The sequence below is a fragment of the Alosa pseudoharengus genome, unplaced genomic scaffold, assembly GCF_046254945.1.
Source record: "Alosa pseudoharengus isolate Yale_2024_CS ecotype anadromous, Long Island Sound unplaced genomic scaffold, YU_APseudo_1.1 YU_APseudo_1.1_scf_22, whole genome shotgun sequence".
NCBI classification, from domain to species: domain Eukaryota; kingdom Metazoa; phylum Chordata; class Actinopteri; order Clupeiformes; family Clupeidae; genus Alosa; species Alosa pseudoharengus.
In genome coordinates this window covers 28,802,071-28,819,982 of record NW_027468680.1, presented here as the reverse complement: position 1 = coordinate 28,819,982, position 17,912 = coordinate 28,802,071, and the positions used below count along the sequence as shown (strand labels likewise).

The 17,912-nt window shown below is 42.8% G+C and overlaps 3 protein-coding genes across 3 annotated transcripts in view; 2 read left to right on the top strand and 1 right to left on the bottom strand.

Annotated features, from left to right (window-relative positions):
* The first annotated feature begins 720 nt into the window (after positions 1 to 720).
* On the top strand, positions 721 to 2,333 carry cimip5 (ciliary microtubule inner protein 5). The gene is made up of 3 exons (XM_076300022.1): positions 721 to 1,079; positions 1,496 to 1,535; positions 1,776 to 2,333. Exons 1-3 carry the CDS (start codon positions 841 to 843, stop codon positions 1,971 to 1,973), a joined length of 477 nt encoding a protein of 158 aa, XP_076156137.1. The 5' UTR covers positions 721 to 840; the 3' UTR covers positions 1,974 to 2,333.
* Positions 2,334 to 2,608: 275 nt separating this feature from the next.
* Positions 2,609 to 6,693, top strand: slc66a3 (solute carrier family 66 member 3). The gene is made up of 7 exons (XM_076299605.1): positions 2,609 to 2,864; positions 3,832 to 3,914; positions 4,261 to 4,330; positions 4,682 to 4,739; positions 5,232 to 5,352; positions 5,627 to 5,668; positions 5,820 to 6,693. Exons 1-7 carry the CDS (start codon positions 2,719 to 2,721, stop codon positions 5,912 to 5,914), a joined length of 615 nt encoding a protein of 204 aa, XP_076155720.1. The 5' UTR covers positions 2,609 to 2,718; the 3' UTR covers positions 5,915 to 6,693.
* A 2,956-nt stretch (positions 6,694 to 9,649) lies between these two features.
* rock2a (rho-associated, coiled-coil containing protein kinase 2a) overlaps positions 9,650 to 17,912 on the bottom strand; it is a 37,584-nt gene continuing 29,321 nt past the window's right edge. Inside the window, exons 18-31 of the mRNA XM_076299606.1 lie at positions 17,005 to 17,189; positions 16,531 to 16,600; positions 16,148 to 16,251; positions 15,651 to 15,837; positions 15,263 to 15,356; positions 14,860 to 14,954; positions 14,489 to 14,680; positions 13,579 to 13,747; positions 12,263 to 12,333; positions 12,039 to 12,127; positions 11,802 to 11,880; positions 11,241 to 11,496; positions 10,721 to 10,934; positions 9,650 to 10,431 (exon numbers count right to left, since the gene is read on the bottom strand). Of these exons, the coding sequence (XP_076155721.1) occupies positions 10,158 to 10,431; positions 10,721 to 10,934; positions 11,241 to 11,496; positions 11,802 to 11,880; positions 12,039 to 12,127; positions 12,263 to 12,333; positions 13,579 to 13,747; positions 14,489 to 14,680; positions 14,860 to 14,954; positions 15,263 to 15,356; positions 15,651 to 15,837; positions 16,148 to 16,251; positions 16,531 to 16,600; positions 17,005 to 17,189 (2,079 nt within the window). The 3' untranslated portion in view covers positions 9,650 to 10,157. The remainder of the gene's footprint in view (positions 10,432 to 10,720; positions 10,935 to 11,240; positions 11,497 to 11,801; positions 11,881 to 12,038; positions 12,128 to 12,262; positions 12,334 to 13,578; positions 13,748 to 14,488; positions 14,681 to 14,859; positions 14,955 to 15,262; positions 15,357 to 15,650; positions 15,838 to 16,147; positions 16,252 to 16,530; positions 16,601 to 17,004; positions 17,190 to 17,912) is intronic.

Sequence of the window (17,912 nt, the reverse complement as noted above, 5' to 3'; positions counted from 1 at the left end):
TGTGTGTGTGTTTGTTTGTGTGTGTTTGTGTGTGTGTGTGTGTACCTTTGCTTGATAGACTCTGAATTCAAAGAGCAAATAGCCAACAGACCTTAACTTGAAGGACACATCTGATTTCACAAAGTGAAAGGCTGTGACAATAAGATAATTCAGGTTGTATTTCATCACTTTTACAAACATGCACTAAGCTTTTGTCCATCTTTATGGTTCTCAATCCGGATATATTAGTACATACTGCCATCTAGTGAATCAAAGAAAAAACGAATTTATAGTGATTAGTAATGCAAATGTCAAACTCGAGTAAACTGAAGAAATGGAATCAGTGCAGATAACATGTAATATTCAGTATTCAGCCAATTTGCTAATTGTATGTCTTCTACATGTCAAAACTTAGAGTGCAGGTGTTTGAAATAAATCCAGATCTAATAAATTGATAAAGGCTAAACTAGCAAGTTTTTATTCTTATTTTCGTGCATGAATGCTATTCAATATTCCCCCAGAAACTTTCTCTCAACAAAAGCTAGACAAGTCCTTTGAGCCCAGCGGATGTGTCGCCTCCAGTAAATCAACAATGGTCTGTGGGTACCGCCGCATATCCCGGCTGTTTCTAAGGGAGACCAAGCCCACAAACAAGTGAGTGGAGCCCTGTGTGGCTCGCCCGGGAGCGCCAGAGGCGCTTGTGTACTGATTGGTATTGTGCCACCCTTCCGCCCGTGGGAATGTCGCCCAACACGTCGTGGGTTTTGCTTACCACAAATTAAAAGGCGTTTACAACAGTTTTATTAGAGAAAGTACCAATGGATTTATCAAAATCAAAACATTTGTGAGCGTTTTCTAAAGATGGATAGGAAAGGCAACTTAAGGCGCGCAACTTCAGCTGGATACCGGTTAGTGGAGCGACCCAGCGTTGCTTTAACATCACAGTCATCTGTGTCTATATACAGACACCAACCGGATAGGACACGAAACACCGGAGGCGTTGAGACACCGGCACAAGACTCTGACACTCGAGACCCGGTCAAACAGGATCAAATATGGCGAGAATATGTGCGCGCGGAGAGGATGGGGGTGAAAGAGTGGTAATGAGATTATTCGTTACTTTTATATCACTCTCTCTTGTACAACTGCTTAAAATAGACATAAGTGCCCTTGTTTTCTCCTCAGCGCGGATGCCAGTTAAACGATCCGTTGTTCAACCGATATTTGATAGGAGTGGATTGCATTTGACCGAATGCCCCCCGGATGGTATAGTTTACTATAGAGTTCGGTAGTTTCGTTTACACGGATGAAGTCGCCTATTCTTTCAGTTAGCCGTGGATACTGTACACAAAACCCTCTCCCATTCATCCAATAATCCTTTCCAAATTATGAGATTAACATGAATTTTAAATAGACTACAACAGTAGGGCAGTAGCTAGTTGAATGACGTTGTTTTTTATGCCTAACATTTCAAATACATGACTCATATAATGCCTAACCAAATATCTCTCTTTAGGGAAAAGAACTGGAGCTTTCTCAAGAACTTTGACCAGCTGGTAAGGCAGTTAATATGTGCCAGATAGGCCTACATTATGTTCAATGTTTAAAACAAATTGACTGGACCAAATATGCATTATTTATCTGGTGTTAGATGTCAATCATTTCTGTTTTGCCCTGTTGTCAATATATAATATACTGCTTGTCCCTATTCACACAACAAACAAAATGTTTTGGTTATGAATGTTCCGCCATCAAAAAAGTGTTAGTGCCTTAAGTAAGTGCACCCATGCTTGCAGGGTCGCCCGAGGACACAGTCTACCCTCCCCAGCTATGTGCCTGTGTACTCGGATTGTCTGCCCAACACCACAAACCAAATGTTTGGGAGTCGCTTGCGCACGGAGCTCGGCAAGGAACTCATTCGGATGGACAAATTGCTAATACTGACCGGCACTCATGGCAAAACGAAGCAGGGTCCAGAAATGCAGCCCTGCTGAAACTTTTAACTCGCACATTATGATGAATTCATCGATGAAGTCCCTGAATTGATATTAGGCTATGCATCCTCGATTGCCAGTGTGCGCCACTTCCCTTGTGCACAGGCTGCAAGTTAGGTGGCTTAAACTGAAAGCACATGCATGACAGATTTTATGTAGGACTAGGCTGAACGTTTTATATGTTTACTCACTGATTTTTTTTCTGTAACTGATGTACGTCTTTTCATTTCATTGATTTGTTTAAATTCGGCTACTCCTAGCGATTGTTGGTAGGCTCCTACTAGGCTCCATACTGTCCAAATGGATAACAGCATAATGCCAAAGCAATGTTTTGTTTTGTTCATGCTCTGTAAATTATAAATAAAGTTATTGTATGCTTTACAGAAACGTTTACTGGGCTGTTTTGTTATTGCATAGGGCATACGCTACTATGATTACATTGCGTTATTTTAATTTAATAGATTTTGTTAATGTCTTAAATAATTAAGACATAATTATTTAAATATTCATTATCACTTCAGTTACTAACAGGCATCAGATTTGTGACTGCAAAGCTGCTGCAGCACATTGACATTAAAAGCACATTTTAAAAAAGAAACTACGGATGCCACGCAGGGTCAGAAATAGTGTGGGTGATGTGTGCGGAAGTGCGCTGTTCTCCAAATTTGGACGGTTATCGTCTTTCATCAGTGCCAAAATTTCAGTCGGGGTTTACCAAGAGGTCCACGCATCACCATCTCACACGATGGAGGACGATACGCTATTGCATTTCGCGAACTTTAGCACACTAGTCCTGTGCATGGTTCTCAAGTTTCCACAAATATTTGTGCTGATGAGAGCGAAATCAACCACCGGTGTGAGCTTGAACAGTTTGCTCTTGGAACTTACCGGGTAAGACCATAGGCTACAATGTAGCTTTGTGATGAAATAGATAGCTACAAAAAAATAAAACAGAAATAGGCTACTATGTTAAAGCCTAACTGAATGTTACATTCACTGATCTCAAAACAATTATTTTAAGATCAGTGATTATTTCGATTCCATTGTCATCAGAGTGTTCCAGATGCGTTGCAGAAGCATCTTCCTGATTTAGAATGGAAATGGCGGTCATTTATGTCGAATTAACGTTAGTCAGCGATTCAAAACAAACACTCAAATTCCCGAAGCGTCTTCCCTAGACATTTCACTATATAAACTTTCTGGTAGCCTATAGCGAGATGGCAGACGCACCATAGTTGCTGTGATATGCTTACGTTAGGTTGTTGGCTGTAGCATCTGGATATTCATTACGAATGTTGCTGCCATTGGGTTTATAACCATCATCTTCAACACACATAGGCTACTTCTAAGTCTCGTGCAAATCAGTGCTTTCATACTCATACAGATGAATTTGGAGGGGATGTATTGGTCCACGCCCTTACAAAGGGCATATTACGAATAAGGATAGGTCATAATTGTCTGTCTTGTAGCAGTACATCCCTCATGAGACAGTTGTATCACAGTTTGTCTTCTCACTGAATAGACACTCTGGCATCGCCCTGCTGTGTTTATTTGGGGCAGAATGTATAGGCTACTCTGCCCAAATACAGAAAGGGAGAGTTGTTTTCCGCAACTCAATGCTACTATAAAATCAACGCTCCATTTAACTCCTTTCAATCGGATTGCTATGGTCATATTAGTAGCCTACATAATGTTTTTGGGTGGTTTGTTGCATAATAATTGTTAGTCATTGTATATCTTCTCTGCTATCAGTTGTGAAACTGGAATGAACACGCCTCCCAACACAAACAAAATCTAAGCAACGCTTGCTCACTGGACTTGTTTTGCTTAACCATGGCATTGTTCATTGTTTTTCAAGGTTCATTGTGTTTGTCCGCTACCAAATGTACTATGATTACCCACCTCCTACCTACCTGGAGTATCCCATTCTGATTGCCCAAGGTGAGTTCACCACCATAACCTTGGTCATGTTCAGGACCATAACATCAAGTAATATTTGATGCATGTTCCCGAAGCATAGTCTAACTAAGCATTTTTCCAGAAACACAGTTAATCAGCGGAGTATAGTTAATCAGATATTGCCCCAGGCCTACTTTAACTAATGCAAAATCTAGCTCGTCATTCTGATGAACCACATAAGTATGTGTGATTCAGCCGGACCCTGGTTCAAAGCTGGACTGCATGATGACCTCACTGTCACAGTGCCATGTGTGTCCTGTGTGCAGTGCCACACAATTACAACTATCAGATCTCCGCTTCTCTCTCTCTCTCTCTCTCTCTCCCTAAGATGTGATGCTGTTGCTGCTGATTCTCCATTACAATGGTAACCTGAAGCAAGGACTGCTATATGCACTTGTGTATCCTTACTCGGCGACGTCTTTGACCTACACTCACATTGTGCAATGATCCCCTCTCATGTTCTACAACAAGAGATATAGTATCTCAGCGCTCCGAATGTTGTCTACCTCAGGGTCCATACAGTATGTTGATAAGGCCAGACCACAGGGGGCATGCATTTTATGAGCAAATCACTCATGAGTCAACAAGTTGAATAAAATAACTGTTTAAACAGTATTGATTTTAAGTTTAATATACCCATTGATCACAAAAGTATCAGGTTACATTTACAATCCAAGCAGAGACACATGAACTGCATGCCAGGTTTTGATTTTCTTGTTCTGTGCTGCCCCTTGACTTGAGTTGAACAGGTTTGTGGGCACCTGGCACCTTCTCATTGTGCAGAAGTGGGTTATTGATCTTGCTATGGTGAGTACATGCTGTTCTCAAGGACATTTTATTTCACTGTCAGCTAAAGTCTGAGTTTACAGTGGAAACTCTGGAAGAGAAATCTGTTTGAATACAGTTTGTCTGCTATGCGTTGATGAAATGTATCATCACATTTTTTGTGCTTTTTGTACTGAATTGCAACAAAGCCTCGTCTAGAATTTGTTTGGTGTAACCGTGAAACGTCAACCTTCAGCAACCTCAAAGAAAAATGTTCCTCCACATAACCTTTCAGATTTCCATTTCTCTGTTTATAACCCATAAACTGTGCTTGACAAACCAGATGTTACTGGAGGTTATAGTTTGTTAGGTCTGCACCAGACCCAATCTATATACAGTATGAGGCCTCTTACCACGCAAAGTTTTACTACCCCATTTATTACACAATGACTACGGAGGTGTAGCTCACCCTTTATTTTCTGCTGGCTCAAACTGTACTCTGCTTGTCCTCTGTCTGTGGCCTCTCACCATCAGAGCCTGTGCACTTTTATCAGCGCTGGCAGCAAGTTTGCTCAGCTCCAGTGTCTGTGGGCGTCCAAAGACTCAGGTCAGGTCAGCACCCTCACCTGGGCCATGGCAACCTACACCTGCATGGGTAAGACTATACTGAGGTCTCTTCAGTGCCCTCTCTCTCTCCCTCTCTCACACACACGCCACCAGTCTGTGTTATATAGCAATTATTTAGTTTGACGTTAACTTTTACTAAAATATTTATGCAGTTCACTATGCTTAGAGTATTTGCATGTACACTCCTTGCCTGTGGTTTTGTTAATAATGGGCTGAGGTTAAGGGGATCCTTTAGTGATCCTATTCAGAGTGAACATGATGTATAATGACTGTTTACATGTTTGTTGTTGCATCTCTTCCAGCAAGGATTTTCACCACGCTTGTGACAACTGGAGATACTCAGGGTGAGTGTTCATATTTGAGCATTTATAGTATCAGACTTTATCCTTTAAGTGAATCATTTTAGTTTATTTTAGTTTGGAGTGTCTTCTTTTGGTTCTCTTGATTGCTTGCATATTCCTGGGAACTTACATAGCTCTGCCTTCCTGTCAAAAGTTCTCATCAGGTTTATCGTGATGACACTTCTGAACATTTGGGTCCTGGCGACAGTATTGTACTACAGGCCCAAGGGCTCCAAGAAGCAAGACTGAGGCGTCGAGAGTTTACAGTGCATGGCAGCAGGGACTGCCTCACTCTCAACCCCAGGCCTCGGCTCAGGTCATGTCAAATACCCCCCTTTACCTAAAGTAAAAGGTCAGGAATTTACACACTGGAAAAATAATCAGATGCTGTTCTGGTTTACATTCTAAACCTGGATTAAGCTAATAGTTTACTCTGGAAAACTGATGACATTACAATTTCAGCTCTGAAGTATTATTGGACGATTATGATGCTATTTCATATATTGGTTAAATGGGTCTAAATGATTGACCAAAACTTTTTTTCTAAGTGCAATAACTATGCAACAATATGTGTTGAATAATCTTTCACAATTTCGTACAGTATTTGTAGAAAGTTGGAACTATATTTAACAAACGGTTACATATCAAATATTGTATGTATGACCACAAACCTTTGTAAAACATTCCCTTAATCTCAAACTCTGTCTTGTAGCAGTACTTAAAGAGTTATTGTTTGCTCCTCTAAGTCATATTGATTAGGTCAGATGTGCACACACTTCCATTACATTCCTGAGGTTTTATAAAATACTTTCTCAAACTGTGAAACACAAAATGTGTTCTTAGTTTTCTTCCCTGGTTTGTATCAGTCCAGGGAAACTTTCAGGTTTTCAGGTACTTAAGCAAACTGGTATGTCTACAGTGTTGGGATTGAAATAACTTTTTAAATGAATACTTTTGCTATTTAATTAGTTTGTCTTTTCATAGTGAACATTGTAGATCACCTGCAATAAATACCTCAATAAAAAGCATCTACAGTCCCATAGTCGTTTCTCCTTTTGCTCCACAGGACGCTTATATAGGCTCTGTGTAAAGCAAGAACACATGACTTTACAAAAGAACAATACAAATGTTTTGTTATTTCAAAATCTGTAAAGCTCAACAGTTAAAGACAGTTTTGTTTTATTGTCAAACAGGTTATCGTTCGGTTCAACGTAGCAATATAAAACATGCAATCTGGACGTAGCGCTTTAAAATACAAAGTGCACAGGCCAGTATAAATAATACAAGGTGTTCTGTATGATGCCATCTTAAAATATACTGTGTATATTTATATAGATCATGCTTCATCCAAACTCAATAGGGACTTGAGGGGAAAAGTTCACAGCACATCACTACAGTACTCCCAACAAACTGGAAGGTAGTCACACCATCAGCTGACCTGGACTAACATAAAAAACAAAATCAGCCTTCTCTCATATCTGCAGTGAAATATTCTTAAGCAATTTGGGTTACATACAAACAATTTGTATATCTTCTCCCTGTAAAAAATAAAAAATATGTAAATATATATCTTTTGAAAAACTTCATACTTTTGATCTCTCTTTCCCTCTCTTAAGAATAATATAAGAGCACATTCATATATGGGAGTGAACTACCCCGAATACAAAGCCACGTTACTTCCTTAAACCCACAGCATCAAATCGCACACATGCTAGCTTACACAGAGGATTTTTCAACCAACAAAGACTCGACATGAGTCGCTATGGGAGTTCTTCACGTACTGTGAAACGTACAGCATTTCCATATTTCTTTTTTTTTTTATACAACACACAGATGTCCATCCTCTAAGGTATACATTCAACAAAAAGAATACAGCAGCAGAAAATGCTCTGTGGTGCACTGACTGCGTTTGAAACGGTGCCGTAAACATTGCCCTTCCGGAATGATCTGTGATGCATACATTTAAGGCATTACTATAAGGGTGAGCATGAGGTCAATACTGGCACTCCGCAATCCAGACTTAAGAGTGTTACTTTCAATAACTAGTGTCTATAGTGAACTACCAAAGCCCTGAATGACATTTTTAAAAAAAATCTGTGTTTAGTACAACAACAATAAACCTACGAGGTGACCTTGCATCCACATCATGTGTCTGTAGTGCTGGGGTGGTGTAGTGTTAGGTACCAATAATGTTCTTAAGAGAACCACACTTCCTTGAGCAGAGCCTCCTGGTGACTGGTCATGGGGGTCATTTCCTAGTCCCTGATGCTTATGGTCCCTCTTTGGGTTCCTTTGGTGATTTCCCCCAGGACATAATCCAGGTTTTAAGTGCTTTGGAACTCTCTGATCGATCACTGGCAAGTTGGTTGGGAGAAGCTCCATGAAAGTCCTGCTCTCATCCATGGGATACAGATACAGTATACTCTTTGCACCAGCAGATGGGCCACAGCCTTCAGCAAACCCTTTGCATCCAAGCTACCATTTCTCAGCTCAACTACTTTGAAGCAATGGGAGTGCGTGCTGGAAAATGGCAGCCCGAAAATAATGACGTCTTGCGGGCCAACAGGTGCTCAATGAGGAAGCAAAAAGCTCTGCATGCCCAGCGAGGAGAAGAGGTCCCTCTACAACAGCTTGTTAGAAAAAAAGCAGTTTTGCATTTTTTTCTGTCTCACTACATCTTTCAGCGTTCATGATGGTGGAAAAAAGAGGAAACACCAAAATCACCATGTAGTTTCACCACAATCCCAAGTGAGGTTAACTACAGCGGGAGAAAAAAAAACAGAGAGAAGGAAGAAAAGACAAGAGAAAGATGGAGTTAGTTTCCGTTCCCAACACAGTATTCAACTTCTACCCAAACACATCTAAGCATCTAAGTAGACAGAACTACAGAGCAAGCTCTAATACATACACCACCCAATAGGTCATGCACCCAACTTCAGTCGTAAGTCATTGCACTTTTTTCCACAAGTCAAAGTCATGTTTTATTGTGAAATAAATCAATACAAAACATTGGACAAGGAACATACTGTCATTTTAACATAAAAATACTGTGTTGTAGATACGTATTTCTTGTAAACAAAACAAAGCAAATGAACTAAGGCAGTCATGAGTTGTTGGGCTGGCCACTGAAAGAGATGTCTTGCCCCATCTTGGGAGCATCCGCTCTAGGTGGGCTGGGGTGAAAAAGGTCAGTGACGTCAGGAAAGGAAGGAAAGGCCACGGTGTCTGCTCTCCAGCTCTGAGTCTGACCAAAGGCTAATCTCTCCAAAGCATGTCTCCTGTGTCTCCCAGTCAATCCCATACTTCACTTGATTTGGACATTTTACCATTGTAGTGCTCTAACTGAAAGTGATGAACCGTTGAGGCAATCTAACTTAAGGTACAATCTTTCCCGTTGTATATGGTCTTGCCTGTCTCCAGAACAGAACTATATTGGTGAAACCCATTTATAGGGGGCACCCAGAGACAGAGACACCTTATCTTTAACAACAGGTCGGTAAATACCACAACAACACAAGACACACAAAGACTGAGAAAACAGTGTAGAGATACCACACAATTCAGATAGCTCACAAGGATGGAAAAGAATTGTGCAAATAGATGCCAACACTCATCATCAACCGACAACAATACTCACCAGTCTGGCAAAGAGTGTCAGTACTTAAAGAGATATTTTATTAAATTTCCTTGCAATGCAATGACCTGGATCATTCATTGAAAGATCTGGTTGAAAGAGGTAGTTCTCCACTCCAATGTAAGCCAACCAGCATGCTAAGCAAACCCACAGCACACACACGACACACAAACACTGTTAGAGAGCCTTTACCCTGATTACAAGCCTACGGGCTCCTCAGAAATCAAATGCACTGTCAATAAAATCATCAACATCCTCCACATCATCCAGAGCCCAATGCCAGTCCTGAAGACCCTCATCCAGCCATCTGCAAGGGGAGAAGGTGGGAGTGGACACAAGACCCTTCATAAAGTGCCCTTATCAGGTTACCCCTTCATATCGGCAGCCTAAAGCCTACAGCAATATGTTATTATGGTGCTGTATTGTACTGCCAGTTCCATATCACCTTAAAACATATCATTTATAGATATTAGCTATATTAGACAGCATGATAACGGAGATTGGTTGGTAGATTAATTTTAAATTGGTTGAAATTAGATCTACTTATTTGTAGGAGATGATTAAATGTCTTGAGTGAGTCAATGTTCATCACTGTTGTGAGGTAGTTCCTTGGAGATGGATGGAAGGAAGAGATTCCTCTGAAGGATCAATCATGGGTGCACCCTTCGAATGACTTAGTTTTCAGCTCCAAGCCCCATGTCCTTTGCTCATACTCAAGTCATCAAGCTTGCCCAGGGCCCTGTGTTTCAGGCAGAAGTCAACCCTCTTTTTTAGTATCAAGTATAGACCACAAGCTTTGTGATGATCACCAGGCGGATTGATTCTAGCAGTGTTGGATAGTCTATAAAAACAAACACTTTAGCCAGGCTCGGTCTGTGATTCGATTCTGCCTGGAGCACAGGGTTTCAAGACCTCCTCTTTCCTATCCATATGTTGTCTGTGGCACTTGATGTTGCAGCGTTGGCACTCCAGGGCTACAGGTGGCTTGAACATGTTCCACAGGGGCTTGGTGCAGGCCTCGCAGTTGGTGGGGAAGTGGTAGAGCGTGGGGAGGAACTCGTGACCCTTGTGGCGGATGAGGCTGGTCTTCTCCCCTAGTGTTGGGGGCTCGGCTGGCTCCTTGGTCACGGCCCTGCATGTCACACATACTAGCACTCCAATCCATAACCTGCTACAATTACAGTCTATGTCTATCTCTTTGAAAACAACTAGCAAGCTACCATATTAGCATGCTAGCTATTTTATTAAGCTAGAGTCAGACACATGGAGGCAATTCTTCACTGAAAAAAGACAGGTGCTAGTTGGACAGCATCTGGTTGGCCTCAGTTGTCATTTAGTCTATAAATCCTTCAAATGAACTGTGATGGTTAGCATTGGTCATTTGCTAGCTGATCCCACAGACTCCAAGACCGATTGCTCACCTGGGCTTGCTGGGGGGCAGCTGTCGACTGGGTCTCCTCATCGACTGGCTGGCCAGCACTTTGGCGGGGGCCCGGGGTGAGGAACGGTGGGCCGGGTCCGTCGCCAGGGGCTTCTTGGGGATCTTTTTGACCAGCCGGCTGACCCACTTCTGCTGCTCCTCCTGTGAGGCGGCCAATAGCAGCAGGTTCTTTGCCGTGGAGACGTCGTAGTTCACTGGACACGAAAGGCAGAAAAGATGTCAATGTCAATGTATTTATAGAGTACATTTAAAAACAACAACAGTTGACCACACTACAGTTCATCATACATTCTCAAACAGGCAAATACTTACACCTTCAGATGTGCTGCAAATCTGACACAATATCTCTTTTTCAGTTTACTAATGTCTAACTCCATGAGGTAGTCAATATCATTTACTTTGACTTTAAAACAATAACATACCAAGACAGTTTTGCATAGCTCCTTTTGCATTACCAATACTAATTCTCTAACCAGTGTCCCACTATGACCAGATCGTACCTCTGCAGGGCGCGATGATCTCCTCCTTCTTGTCCATGTGGTCCTTGTGGCACTTGATGTGGCAGCGCCGGCACTCGAGGGCGGGCGGCGGCTTGAACATGTTCCACAGGGGCTTGGTGCAGGCCTCGCAGTTGGTGGGGAAGTGGTAGAGCGTGGGGATGAACTCGTGGCCCTTGTGGCAGATGTAAGACTTCTCGCCGATGGGCAACTCCAGCTCCTGCTCCCTCTTACTCTCTCCTTCATTGGCATACAGGACCTGAGAGGAGGGTGCAGATCGGGAAATAATGAGGGCAGAGGTCTTCTTATGCTTTTACACACCAGGGTGCCTTCTATCAAGACAGGTTAATATGAGTGAAATTACTTATGTGGATTAAAGAGGGTTTCGTAACAGTGTAGGTATATCCCTCAACCACCAGTTCATTTTACGACTTTGGCCTGAATATCAGAGAGGGATAATGTGATTACATAATAGCCACACATGTACATCATGAGAACTATAAATCCCTCCAATGCAAGTCCTACTTTAGGCTTGATTTAGTTGTGGGATGTCTGCCTACCAACCTGGAATATCCTAGGGATTTCTTTGGCGTCAGCACGGTATACATCCGTTTGGGTGACAGACCGCACATGGAATAGTTTACTGAAAGACATACATAATAAACAATCAATGTTTTCCACTTGTAGTAAAAGTAAAACTCTAATGAACATGTCTGAGACTAAAATAGACGTCTTGTATACATGGCTGAATGTGTGTGTGTGTGTGTGTGTGTGTGTGTGTGTGTGTGTTTCTAAACTCACTCTATATCTAGCACCATGTAAGGGTTGGATAGTTCTTTGTCCTGTTCGCTGTTGTAGAAAAGAATCTTCTTGCTGCTTACCACCACATACTGTAGAAAACCACAATCAGACAAACCAGTTGGAGTAGTAAATCAATACCGGCTAGGTTACATTAAAACATTGTTGTTCACCAGACACGATAATATCTACCATAAAAAAGGACAAGAAAGAAACTTTCAAGCAACCTTTTTTTCCCATCCAAAACGCTTGGTATTGTTCCGCACAGGCATTGAAAGCCATCCTTCAAGCCTCGTTTCTGAAACAGATACAAATAAATTGGGTTTGATTTCCATCTGAGTACTATTGTGTTCTGCAATTGCACCACATCCCCAGTGGGGGGCAGCAGCTCCCCATTGTTTCCTGGTGTTCGCAAAGCTGCTTTCTGCAGATGGCAGACAAACAGGCCAAGGACAGTAAAAACGACACGAACCCAGGAAAGAATGGGGTCTTCAAAAGCAAAGCAGCATCTATTTCCCCAAACATTGCACAACCAGCAAGAGCACATTTAAGTCCCCATTCCTCACAAACCAGCAATTAAAAACCCACCAGAACTCCATGTACGTCCAACGCATAACCACACTCAGTAAACATGATTAGATTCCTCAAAAACAATCGGGTTCTCAGAGACAGATCACATCTGGTTCAGGACTAAATGCTGTTTACAATGGACATGATCCACTTAAAACAGCATTCAGACCACCACAATTCAGCTTTGCATTAATCCATTTCCACAAGGTCAATGCGCATGGGTAAGGTTAGAAGTGGGGTAAACAGGGGTCAAATGGATGCGTCCAGACACCAGGCTCATGCAAATCACCTGAAGCACCAGGCTGAGAGGCAGGGAGAGGAGACCAATCACAGGGCAGAGAGCAGGGGCTGGGAAACCCCACCCTGACAGAGGCTGAACGAGAGATCCAGACCTCGGCCTCAGAAAAGGAGAGTGAGGATGGAGAATGGAGAGGAGGACGATTGAGAGGAGCGAGAACAGGGCAAGGGGAAGGGGTGGACCTTTGTCAGAGTTAGGGGAAGAGGAGTTGCTTTCTTTAGCAGTGAGTGCAGGGTGGGACTCCTGGCGTTTTCTAAAAGACCGTTTGCTGGGCTTGACTGAGGGCCTACGGACTGTGAGAAAGAGATGCATGCATTCATTTCATTTATTCATTAATGTGCTTATTCCTTATAGAGTTTTCAACAACAACAAAAAACAAGGTTAAAATAATATGATGGCTTCTTGCTATTTAGGGGTATGAAAGCCCCGTATTTCACAGATTGATAAGATTCTTTTGAGTAGAACTGTGAAAGTAGTCACATTACTGTAAGATATTGTTAGTACTGTACATGTCTTCATATGCAACTTGTACTCAACAACATCCTTCAGAAAGGAAGTTTTAACAGAAAGTATTAGTGAAAGTTCTGCTGCTTTCTGTTTTGGCAGAGTTGTTAATAAAAAGCTTTGTAAGGACAAAAAATGTCAACAGGATTGATTTTCACATGGTAAACATACCTGCGAAGGTGTCATCAGTATCGAAGTCGGGTCCACTGGACACACTAGCGGAGTCTAGTGAGTGGACATTGAGCGAGTTCAGGAGGCCGCGCAGCTGCTCAATGTCACTGTCCTTACTGTCCAGTGCCATCTGAAGATCAATACGGACCTGGCTCTCATCCAACAGTTGCTGCACACACACACAGAGAGTAAGATATTAAAACTCCTCATGGCCGTCACACACGCTCTTTTTTGCATCTCCAATACAAACAAACTCGGCACTCCAAACTTTTTCTTTGAGACAATCAGCCAAATTCTCTCCTGCTTCCTCTGTATAATACTGGGAGGCCATTGCCCTGTGGACCTGTTTATAAACCTCTTTGTATTGCTGTGTCTGTCTATACTTCTACAATGAATGGATGTTTTTTTTCTCTCCATTTAATCAATTGTGCAAGTCAAAAATATTGAACACTGAAATCTGATCCTGTGTATTTGTTTGTCTGTGTGTGCGTTTGCTCTCTGCTAAGTGGCACTGTCATGGTTGAATGAGCTGCCAAGTTCCAGCAGGCTTACTAACGGTCTTCAAACAAGCAGCTCACCACCAAAAACTTCTCATGAACTTAAATTATTCATCTCTCTTCGCTTCCTGAAGTACCACTTAAGCCACTTTCAGTTTTGTAGGACTTAAAGGTAAATTGGCCTCTAAAGTTTTTTCCATGCTCTATTCACATTTATTAGACGTCACTTGTGAGTCACTTTGGATAAATCCCAAGTGCAAAGTCCAAGGGCAAGTGACTAACTCTTGTGTACCTGCTTGAGTGTGGCCTGCAACTCAATTTCACTCATCTCTTTGGCACCAATGCAGCTGTTAGGGTGTGTGTGTGTGTGTGTGTGTGTGTGTGTGTGTGTGTGAGAGAGTGTGTGTGTGTACCGCTTGCATCTCGTTGATCTCCCTCTGGTACTTAATGATGGTGCTGTTGAGCTTCTCCTTCTCTGAGCGCAACTCCAGCTGCAGCTTCCTGTTCTCCTTCTCCTTCCGCCGCATGTCTGTGTCGTTGCCGCGGCGACTGCCTCCGCCCCGCACCTCCTTCCTGTTCATGATCTCAGCTAACTTGTTTACCGCCTGGACCAGACATCCACACACATGCGCACACACACACACACGACAAACATCACATGAATAATTAGCAGTGACCTCACTTTGGTCAGAGGAGGCAGTGAATGACTAAGTAGAAAGACACCTGACCCCAACCATAGGGTCAACTTTCATTGGTGAAGGGTTGGCCTGATCATCTGCCCTACCTGGGTTTTCAAAGTTCTCTCGGACTGAAGCTGCTTTTCATAGGTGTTCTTAATCTGGTTGATTTGTTGCTCCAAGTCCATCTTCTTCTGCATATCTGGATAGCAAACACACACACACACACACACAAAATAAAGTTCAAAGGTCTGTCAGGTCATTGAATCTAAACCTTGCTTTACAGTCCATCAAACACCAAATCCAAATTGACCCATGAAGAATGATCACAACAGTGCAGGGATGTGTGGGTGGGGGGATAGGATAGGATAGGATACATCATGGAAACCCATCTCCAGCACACTGGTAAACATCGGCAAGTTTCCGTTGCCTTTTCCAACAGTGATTAGAGTGCGCCGAACTTTCAAACAGGAAGAGATAGCAGGAAGTGAGAGTGGGAGGACAACATACCTTCTTGGTTATCCTTCAGTTTATTGTTCAGCTCCTCCTTCTCATTGGCCAGGTTGGCGACATCGCTCGTCAGCGTGCGATTAGCCTCCTCTAACTGTGAAGATGATACCAGGGACAATTGGAAACTTTGGTTAGGGCGTGAGGGCAAGGCGAACAAATGACCAATTTTTCTTAAATCCTAAAATGTCCTCTCCTCATAGACCATTCACACAATGTGAATACCTCAGTGTGTTTCTTTCATTGGGAAAGCATAAACTATGCAATATGTCTTTACAAATCTATGTGATGTTTTACTGTACTACTACTTTAAACAGGCAGTATCAGTCATGTAATCAGTTGTCACATTAGCATAAAGCGACGCTGCGCGTATGGGAACGCTCTGACTCACTGAGCTGATGGTGGTGTCCTTCTCGCCCAGCTCCTGCCTGTGCCGCGCCATCATCTCCTTGATCTCAAGCTCCTTCATGATCTTCTCCTTCTCCAGGTCGGAGTACTGCTCCTCGGCGATGGAGCGTGCGAGCTGCTCCGAGTCCGCCTTGGTAAGCGTGATCTCCAGCTGGGCCGCCAGCGAGTCCCTGTTCACACGGGAGGAGGAAGGGTGGGGTCAGACAAGGATCTGCTAACCAGTGACACCACTGACCACCAATTACTACAAGCCTACAAGAGGTTAGAGATAGATGTGAACTGGTACCATCAGCCTTAAGGTGTTTACCGCTTGTTTCTTTGTTTGAGACGTTCAACACTACTCAGCAAGACGGCATAACGTCCCACAGAATCATAATATTGACGTGCCAATTGACATGTGGAGGAAGTATATTTAAAACATGGCTGTGTGTTCCTTTGGGTCACTCACTCAGGGTGAGATGCCATTGTTGGGACTCCTACCTCTCTTCCTGTAGTTCCTGCAGAGTCTGCTGCATGTCCTTATATAGCTTATTCTTCTCCTCACACTCCTCCTTCAGCTCCCGTACTTGGGTCTTATACAAAGTCTGCAAGGAGAGGGAGACATTCAGAACACCTTACAGAGCACACTTACTAGGCCCCCTAAGGACAGTCAGTAATCAAAACTGTCTATTTCTCAGATTTCCTTCCTGAACGTGCTGTTAGGACAGGTTTGGGTAGTGTGAAGTGGACCAAATGTAAAGCACTTTGAGCTGCATTCTGTGTATGAAAGGTGCTATACAAATGAAGCTTATTATTATTATTATTATTATTATTATTATTATTATTATTATTATTATAAGTAGATCTGTGGTGCGAGAACCTACTGAGAAATACTGCTCAGCCTCCAGCTGATCTTGCAGCTCCTTCATCTGTCCATCTGCATCCTGACGTTCCCTGAGCACACAGGACAGACACATGAGCAGCCTGCTCCACAGAGCCCGTCAGGCGTCACCAGGCCACTCCATCACAGGAACAGCAACAGGAACAAAGGGCTTTGTTTCCACACCCTCGGTTTTCTGATTAGGTCACACGCTTACAGTACTAAACAAACACAGTTGCAGGATACTGCTTTCATAGCACTGATAAATGTTGAGTTGAGGCCCATGGAAGATTTGTAAACCCAAGTGAATTTCCTTAGTTACCCCAATAAGTTCTAGAAAATAAGTGAGAGGTTTGTGACATTTAACAATGAACCCCTAAATAATCCACTGTGAGATACATTGTGTGAGTATGTGAAAGTGTGTGTGTGTAGGTGTGTGTATGTGTGTGTGTAGGTGTGTGTGTGTGGTGCTCCGTACTTGCGGAGCTCCTGGTTCTGTTTCTCCAGGCTGCGCTTGATGTCCAGAAGGTGGTTGGTCTCCTGCTTGAGCTGCTTCTCGGAGGTGCGCAGGGAGTTGAGCTGCTGGACCTGCACCTTCAGGTCGTTCTGCGTCAGCGTGCGCTTCTGCATCTCCTGCTCGATCTTTAAGGTCAGGTTCTTCACCTGGGGATGGGCATGGACATGGCACAGCGGTCAGGTGAAGGGGTGAATGTACATGCAAAAGTAGCCTAATGACTAGCGCAATCAGAATTGTTCATTATTGTCAATCACTTTCATATCACTGTGTATTTGCCTATGATGGCACATGAATGAACTCATACACTCTTCAACTCATATTCTCTTCAACATTTCTGTCTACCATGCTGACTTGGCATATTGCTTTGTATCATTAAAGCTGTATCTCTTTCTTGCCTTTAAGACTATATTAATGTTTTAGCTAATATTTTTTACCAGTTCTACTAACATTTCCTTGCCTTTCAGTGCTAAACATGCATTCCTATATTTACATATTTCAACTTGTACATGAACCAAGGTTTATATCTACTCAAATCAGTACAAGGGAAGAACAAACGTCTCTGTGTTCACAATCCTCTCTGTATTGTGCATTGCAGTCACCAGTTTAACCGGTTAACAAATCACATCACACCCACTTGCTACATTGTCAACAGCTAGAGACGCACTAAACTCAAAAGACAAGGGAGAGGCACAGCCTGCCTCAACCACTGAGTCTCTCCTCATCACTGTGTTTGTGTGTGTGTGTGTGTGTGTGTGTTTGTGTGTGTACTGTTCTCTGGTGACCAAACCCTAAAAGAGCACTAATGGCACTATCTGGTATGCAGGGGCCAGAGGCCAGTGTGGCTGCAAGAGGCTAGTAAACACAGAGAT